Consider the following 10,031-nt stretch of genomic DNA (forward strand, 5'->3'; position numbering starts at 1 on the left):
CAGCTTTGCTTAAAATAGACTTGTGTATTTTGGCTGACTGAAAAGCAACCACTTGCCTATAATCGCTGCAAAAAACCCAATCTGACTGAAAACTAATGGCAGCTGTTCACTGTGTCTTGTAACTAATTTGACCAAAGGTGATGGGGGCCCAGCCATGCTTGACAGCATTGTAGACAATGCCTCCAGAGTTGTGCTTCGGCTAGACAAACTATGTGATGAGTCTGACGACACATCACACATATATATATATATATATATATATATATATATATATATATATATATATATATATATATATATATATATATATATATATATATATATACACAGTGTAATGTTCTATATTTATGGCTGACATACATTTGATTCGTGTTGTTTTTGTGCATCCACAGGAACAGTACAAGTTCTGCTATGAAGTGGCCCTGGAAGCGCTCAGCTCCTTCTGATTGGCCACGAACGCTGCGTGTCGAATTCAGCGCCACACCCAGACACACAAAGTGCATAAATGGCTTCATGGCTTCAAACCTGACCAGTGAGCATGTCTGTGTGAAAATCCATGTGTGCCTGTGACAACACACACTGTACATACCAGGAACGACACAAACACACACTCGCACAGACATATATGCACACACGCGCGTGCACACACACACACACACACACACACACACTTGGTGTGTGTCTGCTTCAGCCAGACTGGGGACTTTACATGCCTGTACAAAGAAGAAATTATGTGGGGAAAAAAAACCCTTCTGTTTTAAAGAAAAAGCGCCTCTTTTCCTTCTCTCTGTTCTCTGCTGGGCTGTGATGTGGCTACTGTACAGTATTTCCTTTTTAAATTTACTCTATACCTTGAATGTCGTCTCCCTGTGAAGACCGGATGCACACTGGAAGATTTTCACTTTCCTTCACATTACTTTGAGCGTCACGCCTGGGGTCTGCTGGATTTCTGCACAGTCATCATGTACTTTACAAATCCTAACCGGTCAGTTCAGATCCAAACCCACAACCTTCCTGCTCACCGCTGGACCACCATGCCCTCTTAATCTCAGCACTCAAAAAATATATTAATTTGTTGGCGGAATGTAGCTAATATTAGTTTCAAAACATTGCCAGTTTCATTATTTTTTGTCAAAAAATATCTGCTGTGATGCAACCATGCCTCCTAGTTGCAAACAATAGTATAAACGTTCAAGTCATGGTGCCATAATTTTATGATAGATCAAAAAAATATAGACAAAATATGTGCAATTTACCCACAAATTAATGACTTGTTGCCAGACCCCAAATCTAATCCAACAAATATCACTTTACTGTAAACTTTCTACTGCTGGCCAAACCCCCCCCCCCCCCAAAAAAAAAAACCTCAATCTCCATTCTGGGTCTTCAGCACAACCAGGTGTGGTGCTCCCTGCACCCCCCCCCCACCCCCAAAAGCCCCAAATACAGTTTTTGTAATGCCTTGGATACTAACACGTCTGTTATTTCACTGATTCGTGAGACAAATCATCAGCATGATATCAAATCAGTGTCGACATAAATAAACAAACAAATAAATAAATAAATGACCTGATTTAGTTGTTTTCCCCCAGAAACCGCTTTCAGAAATAGCAAAACTGTAATGTTATTGTGATGGATTTGATCCTTCAGTGTCGCATGATGCTCACAATTTGATTGTTTTTTGTCCTTCTGGGAAAAAAGTACAGCTTTGTATCTGGTGCAGTCAAGCCTATATATGTTTATTTTTAACCTTTGAAACAAGATGTTGTCATCAAACACACTTTATTGTTGAGCATTAAGAAAAGAAAGTTGACTATATGTGACTCTGGGTGGATTTATGAAAAGTTATTCTTCTGAAAATCTTACAGTGTGCATACACCCTGACTGTAAATAAGATCAGACAACCACAATCAAACAAACAAACATCGTCACTGTAAGTAATATGAAACGTTATCATTTCAAAATGTCCTTGCTCACTGTTTACTGTCTTTTTTGTTATCTTGCTTCAAAGGCTCTGTAAAGATGTTTCAAAGTTACAAGGAGATTTTTGCATCTTGTGCATATTTATGTGGCAGTTTTGAAATGTGCTCACGTTGTGCTGCCATGGTTACAGGACCCCCCCCCCCCCCCCCCAAAAAAAAAGGTGCTGCTCTGATTCATTGATATTATGATCAAACTCTGACACACCCATGCTTAATGAAGACAGTTAATCCAGCACTTTTGCGGTTTTGCGCTGGTGTTTATTTCCACATGGCAGTTTGTGACTGGACATGGCCCAAAAATGATCATTTTACTGATTAAATTTTATATGTTGTTTAAAAATGGCTGTAATTTCCACATGGGTAAAGTAATATTTTTGTTAAACCCATTGAATTAAAGCCGAAACTGGACAATACAAGAACATCTGGATGGTCTCATTTCAGCTCCATTGTGTTGGTGCACAGAGGGCAACATCTCTAAAAGTATCCAAATACTTATGGACCTGCCAGTATGTTTGTCTGTACCAACATGCCCCCAGCCCTAATTATAATATCGCTTGCATGAAACCCGTGCTGGATTTTCCTAATTAGATAATTTGGGTTTAATCTCTGACAACCTGAGATTTGTTTGTTTTTTTCTCCTCATATGATATTTTGCATTTCATTTGTACAGGAAGTGTTGCAGAGTTTGATTTAATGCATATAAAGCAACTGGAAACAGGTCTGATTCACTAAATGTCTCATGTTTTCAGTTATAAAAGTTGATGGAAAATAACTTGTGCTTTTTTTGTTTTGCATTTTGGAAACTCACTCATAAGTCTGATTGGACTTGAGTTAGAAAACAATTCAGAGAGCTGAGATGCTGCAGCAAGTCAGAGGATGACTAATAAGGATGCCTCAGCAATGCATCATCTTCACGTTTGGGACAGAATTTCACACCTGATCATTGACATCAGGAAACCTTTTCAAACCTTTAGTGTCCTAAAAAAAGATGCATCAGTCAGTTGTTTGTTTTTTGTTGTTGTTGTTGTTGTTTTTGTTTAGTTTTTTGGAGTTTAGTTGGACTGACCTGTTGAAGACAGTCTGAATACTAGAAATGTTTTTTGTTTTTTTTTTATGAAGGCTTTCATTTTATTTTGTTATTGTTCAGCTGTTCATCTGGATTATATTTTGTCATTTTTGGATTTTTTTTTTGTCTTGAATTTGTATAATTCTTTTGTATAATTATTATTCTGACAATTATTTGTTGAACAAACTGTTGTTTCAATCTGGTGATGCCATTACCACTGGTTGTTTAGTTGTTTGAAATGTGGTTAAAATGAAATAAAAGGGACCAAAATGTTAAACGTGAGCTCTCGTTTATTTGCTAAATAAACATAATATTTCTGAAATAGATGATTCCCCGCCCCAGTATGGGTTTGATTCAGAGACTGAAATAAAAACTTCATGTTCGCCAAGAATGCTATCACCTACCACTTATCCCGGATTCCAGAAAACTGTTAGGATGCAACTAAAGCTGCCTCATGAAGAGACACCTGCTATTATTACTACTACTACTACTTCTTGGGGCAGAGTTCACTGGCTCCTTTATACCCCTGACATACATAGCCAGAATCACGCAGAGTGGCATCAGACTTATGAATCAGTGCACATCTGAATGGTGTCGGATTTCAGTTCCAAAACGTTCTGACAGACATTTGCAGAAGTTGACACAGTTGGTCAAAATTGGCTGGCGGCTCTGAGTGTCACGTATATGTTCAAAACTCTCCGGGGGCAGTCGAGATGGGACGCCTATCCAAGGGTGGTCCTTGTGTTATCTGAGGACCATCTAACCACAATTTACATATTCCAATGGTGGCAAAACGGGATCCGAAATGATCTGAGTGCATACAAGGGAACCTCAAGATGGATCTGGCAAGGCAAAGCCTGCTGGTATGACCTGCAGTGCCACATATAATAATTTCCACCCTCCGGAACACAAAGGAAGTGTTGAAATGTATGTGGCACACTTCATCATGATAATAATTTTGAATTATTATCATGTACAGTGTTATGTTTCGGACGTGGTCGGAGCACCGACCCAGCGTTTGAAAGGACCCAGCATAAAATAAGCAGAGCATGGTTCAAAGGATAACAGAATTTAAAAAACATAACAGTGAGCAGTGCTAAACAACTAAACAGTCCGCGGTCTGGTGAGGTGGAAACACGGCGCGCTCTCAACAGCGCAAACGGTCCGGAGCCACAGCAGTTCGGACCCAGGGACCCCGCCGACACCCCCCAGGTGGCCGCGACAAACCAAGTCTGTGAAGAAAGAAAACATGAGGTGAGTCCAACTCCACACAGAGAGACACAACTCAAAGGTGCACGCAATCAGCAAACACTTCCTGGCTTAAATCTATACATCAGCTTCTTACCCTGCAGGCACGGAACAACTCAGTTCAAATCTCCACTGCAGCAGAAGCTGATTAGACAATTAGCATAACGTGACAGCTCACTAACACAAGGTGTGAGGGACACCAAATCTACTGTCATTACTTCATAAAAGTCACCAAAACCAAATTACCTCAGGAAGTGTGCTGAAGAGCGTGAGACCTCACCCAATCCTCCTTCACAGACTGTGGCGTCAAACCTGGAGCGGTCTCTGCGTCCGTGATGGTGAGATTGTTCTCCTGACATCGATCTCACACGTCTGCTCACAAGGTCGAGTCTCTGGCAATCACACACTGTGCATTCATGGTTTAAATGCAGCAATCTCTGATTAAGACAAAATACACCACAGCTGTGAGTCCTGATGACCTGCATGTGAAAACAAGCCTCAGGTGTTCAGGGTGAGGTCCTAATGCTCAGCCACTCAGTCCTGAATGCATACCACCTGGTGGGAGAAACAGAAAACAAAAACCAAGCCAGCCAAACACCCCAGCCCACAACAGTACCCCACCCTCACGGGAAGCCTCCCGGCGACCACACGGACCTGGGCCAGAAAAAACAAAGCCCCCCTCCAGGGACCATGGCTGGAATGTTGGCTGGGAACAAAAAACACCTCCTGCAGCTTCAGTTTCGGCTCCTTGTGCTGACTATCCAGCTGGGAAAGGCCCGTCTCCAGGAGCTGTGCGTTACTGTGCTCTGACGACAGCTCCATCATCAGCTGCTCCACCTGCAATGTTAACTTCTTCATGCAGTCATTGATCATCTCAATGTTGAGCCTCTCCAGCTCTTCCCTCAGCTGGATAACGCACGCTTCCAGCCGCCTCTGTCAACAGGGAACTCCATGCCGAGACCATCACTCTCATCCTGGAGCTCATCCTTTCCCACCCTGAGCCTGTCTGCAGCAGACTGCTCCGCAGCTGACACTCCAGTGCAGAGATATCCTTTGTTGACTTTGATGGTCTTGCCCTCTGTTTCATTTAGCAAACCTGTTAGAGTCTCCACCTCTGACTGCATCTTTGCATTCATTCCTGTCGACTCTTACTTTAGTTCACTTTGCATAATTTTGGCCAGGAGTTCTTGAACCTGTGCACTCAGCCTTCTTCCGACTGTGTGTTAAAGTCTGCTTAGTCATAAAACAAAAAAAACAAACAAACACAAACAACCATACCAACCCCCCCTCCCCAGAGGACCATCCCATCAAACCCCGGGAAGAGGAGAAAAGAATGAAACACAACCCAAACTTAAGCTTGCAAACAAAAAAAAAAACGCTACCACCCCCCCCCCCCCCCCGGACGACATGTAGGGACCAACACCCCCCAGAGGACATCCCGCCAGCTCCAGGAGTAATAACCACAGCCGAGGTCCCTCTGGGATCCAAAGTCACCCACGGGGACTCCCAGCGCCTCCCAGAGGACCGTTCCATCAAACCCCAGGAGACGCCCCCCCCCATGACTAACAGACCCAGCCCCGGCTGTCTACGGCTAGATGGACCCACAGTCCTTTCCCCCCCAGAGGACACCACAGTCACACCCTGAGGGCAGAAACTGGGGGAAAAACAAAAAAAAAAACATACAAACAAAACAACAACCCCAACCCCATCCCCTCAGCGCAGTGGAAACTGGAAGTACGTCCAGTGTCACCAACCACGACTATACCCCAAAAGTCAACCGGGAGGAGTGGAACAGCGGTAATGGCGTACGGCACAAGACGGCGCCACCCCGCCGACTTTTAAACCAGCCACCAGCTGCGGGTATATTCCACTGCCCCAAACCTCAGCTACGCCGATGGCATACGGCTCAAAGGCGCGCTGAAGCCGGAGGTGGAACAGGGAATCAACAAAAAAACAACACCCCGAACCCCCCCCCCCCTCCCAGATGCAGAGGTCACCTGTGGAAACGCCCAGCACAACCAAACCGCACCACCCCAGCAACGCCGACAACCTACGGCTCACACGGCTGGGGCCAGAGGAGAAGACAGGGAAGTAAAAAAAAAAAAGAAAAAAAAAAGAAAAAACAACCCAATTACCCCCCCCCCATCACCCCCCAGAGGACCGTCCCATCAAACCCTGGGAGGTGAAACCAAAAGAAATAAAAAAGAAAGACCAACAGACAAACAAAGTCACCTGGGTCAAACTATGCTCCAGACAGCCTGCATTTTCAACTCCACCAGACCACAGACAGTGCTTTAAAACCCACAAAAACAACAAATTAACCCCTGATAAAAACACCTCATACTAAAACAAGAAACGGATAATAGACCAATAAAAAAAAAATAACATTGGCCTACATCGTCAAGTGCAAAGAATGGAAAAACGTATTTTCCATCCTTTGAACCTAGACGGTAATGTGACTCTGTCACCAACAGAGGGAGCCAAAGTGCCAAATAAGAAAATCCCTGTGGTAACAGAGTAAAAACCAATACACACTGCTGTAAATGACAGCAGGTTATAACAAACAGCTTAAAGAGCAAACTAAATACCACCGGGGCTGCTACAACAGGCGTCGGAGCACGCTGCACGGGAGGAGACGGGGCTACAGCTGTAACAGTGGGGTGTGACACGACCCAAGCTGTAAACTCCGCCATGCGTGCACCAACGCGCACAACCCGGGCCGAGAGCACCCGCAACTGATCCCGGATCAACTCCAACATCTGCTGCAGCCTTCCCAGCAAAAATACCGTCTCTGCTTCCACTGGTCCATTGTTAAATGGCCAGAGACTACTGTTATGTTTCGGACGCGGTCGGAGCACCGACCCAGCGTTTGAAAGGACCCAGCATAAAATAAGCAGAGCACGGTTCAAAGGATAACAGAATTTAATAAACATAACAGTGAGCAGTGCTAAACAACTAAAAAGTCCGCGGTCTGGTGAGGTGGAAACACGGCGCGCTCTCAACAGCGCAAACGGTCCGGAGCCACAGCAGTTCGGACCCAGGGACCCCGCCGACACCCCCCAGGTGGCTGCGACAAACCAAGTCTGTGAAGAAAGAAAACATGAGGTGAGTCCAACTCCACACAGAGAGACACAACTCAAAGGTGCACGCAATCAGCAAACACTTCCTGGCTTAAATCTATACATCAGCTTCTTACCCTGCAGGCACGGAACAACTCAGTTCAAATCTCCACTGCAGCAGAAGCTGATTAGACAATTAGCATAACGTGACAGCTCACTAACACAAGGTGTGAGGGACACCAAATCCACTGTCATTACTTCATAAAAGTCACCAAAACCAAATTACCTCAGGAAGTGTGCTGAAGAGCGTGAGACCTCACCCAATCCTCCTTCACAGACTGTGGCGTCAAACCTGGAGCGGTCTCTGCGTCCGTGATGGTGAGATTGTTCTCCTGACGTCGATCTCACACGTCTGCTCACAAGGTCGAGTCTCTGGCAATCACAGACTGTGCATTCAAGGTTTAAATGCAGCAATCTCTGATTAAGACAAAATATACCACAGCTGTGAGTCCTGATGACCTGCATGTGAAACAAGCCTCAGGTGTTCAGGGTGAGGTCCTAATGCTCAGCCACTCAGTCCTGAATGCATACCACCTGGTGGGAGAAACAGAAAACAAAAACCAAGCCAGCCAAACACCCCAGCCCACAACATACAGTGAATGTGAACAGCGGCTATCAAACCGAAAGCTCCGTGCGCTACTGCACGCTCACCGCCGCAAATCTGAACAGGCTGTTATATCCACAATAGAGCTTACAGTACAGATATTTGTCCATGGGCGACTTAAGTAATATGAACTATTGTCTCCATCATAACACGGGCAGCTGCACTCCTTTGTGCTGCGCAGTAACGCGTCATTGCACGCGTCAAGCTCAGAGCTGGACGGATCTCACCCTAATTAATAAATGATCACCTTCTAATTCTGTAGGAGATATAACATGGTGTTAGTCCAATGGACAGTCCAATGGACCTCAGTCGCTAGACATCAACCTGCATCCTCAAATGTGTTGAGCCCCCTTTTGGAAACACGAAAACCTCTAATTTGTTTGACCTTTGAATTTGGAAAAACCTCAGTGTTGCTTTGGAGCAGATTTGTATTTCAGCAAAAAAATAAAAAATAAATAAATAATCTCCAGAACGTGTTGGAATTCTGGACAGTCACCTTTCAGAACTCAACCCAGTGAGAAGACACCTGCAAAAACATCAACGTGAAGTCCAGCATCTGAGATGTTTTCATAGATTAGAAGGAAGATGAAGTGCAGCAGAGACGTTTCCATGCCGACTAAATGCTGCAAATGTTCTCAAGGCATCAATTAAGTGAACAAACATCGTTGTTTTCTATACAAATGAAACCTGAACTTTTATTTTTCTTTGCTCTCCCTGGAGCTGTTGCACCTTTTGTGATGGGTCGAGCTGAAGAGATAAGAAAATAAAAGCCCCCCTCCCCCACCTACTTTCTAATAAATCAGAGCCAGTGATGAGCATTGCTACAAGCCAACAGCCTCATCCTTTATTTAGCCGCTTGATTCTCAAGGAGCTCATAAATATGCATGAGCGTGAGATTAGCACTGGCTCCAAGGACAGCGGCTGCACCTTGGCATTATGACGATCAATCAGAAAGACTGAGGGGCTCCTCGGAGGGACGCTGTCTGTCATCGCGGCTTTGGTTCGACGTGATGTAAGCGCACACACGTGTGTGAAAAGCATACAAAACACATTTGGTACGCACCCGGGCCCAAACAGAACAACACTCCACCTCACACCTGAAGTCGCACAACCTGCAAAACCAACAAACCAGTTGTCAAAATGCATCATTTGTCTCACATTACTGACCTCCAATTCTTACTTTTTTAAAAATCCCATTTCAGATGGGAGTTTGTAATGACTTTGAAAATTGGCCCATTTCATTTGCACTCACTGAAATGTCATTACTTGTGGGAGGGCGGCAGCATAATATATTTTTCCACTCTAACAGGGTTATTAATATATTTTCTCCCGGAGAGCATGTAACAAGGTTATTTGGTGTCCGCAGCAGATCCCGTTTGGCTCCATATGCTCCGTTTGCACGGCGACTGGATATCTGACTCATTCAGCTGCAACTCAGACACATTTCACTGCAATGACATTTCCTCTGGACCAGTTTGCAGGAAGGATGAGCAAACACAATATCAAGTCAGACTGCAACCAAGAACACAAACACTAAGAAAAACTAAGAACGTGTGAAATCTCAGCTGCTGTTTGTCAGAAGGCACATGGGAGGTTTGGTCTACAGTAAGATTTCACTACTACTTCTTTTGAACCAAGTCTTTATGTGTTCAACTCGACCATGAAGCTGGGAATGTTGATGCAGCAAAAGTCACTGTATGTCTCTCCAGTCACAGATACTCAAGCTTGTAATGTCTTAGATTACAGCCCAGCCGATATATGGGCTGATACGAGCCTTCCACCAAAATATCAGTCATTTTTTTCCTCAATAAGAAAACTTTTATTTTACAGAATAAGCAATGCAAAAAAGCATTTTGGTGTTGGAAATGGTGCCACTACATAGTCTATCCAGAAGAGGGTGCTCCAGAAGCTGTATTTACAATGCTGTCAAGCATGGCTGGGACCCCCATAACCCCTTGGTCAAATTAGCTTCAAGAAACAGAGGTCTATGGGGACCAGCAGGGGATATGTCA

The 10,031-nt window shown here is 44.4% G+C and overlaps 1 protein-coding gene across 1 annotated transcript in view; it reads left to right on the plus strand.

Annotated features, from left to right (window-relative positions):
* ptprt (protein tyrosine phosphatase receptor type T) overlaps positions 1-1,134 on the plus strand; it is a 1,196,058-nt gene extending 1,194,924 nt beyond the window's left edge. Inside the window, exon 37 of the mRNA XM_034165958.1 lies at positions 393-1,134. Within this exon, the coding sequence (XP_034021849.1) occupies positions 393-446 (54 nt within the window). The 3' untranslated portion in view covers positions 447-1,134. The remainder of the gene's footprint in view (positions 1-392) is intronic.
* The last annotated feature ends 8,897 nt before the right edge of the window (positions 1,135-10,031 follow it).

The sequence above is a fragment of the Thalassophryne amazonica genome, chromosome 3 (assembly GCF_902500255.1).
Source record: "Thalassophryne amazonica chromosome 3, fThaAma1.1, whole genome shotgun sequence".
NCBI lineage: Eukaryota > Metazoa > Chordata > Actinopteri > Batrachoidiformes > Batrachoididae > Thalassophryne > Thalassophryne amazonica.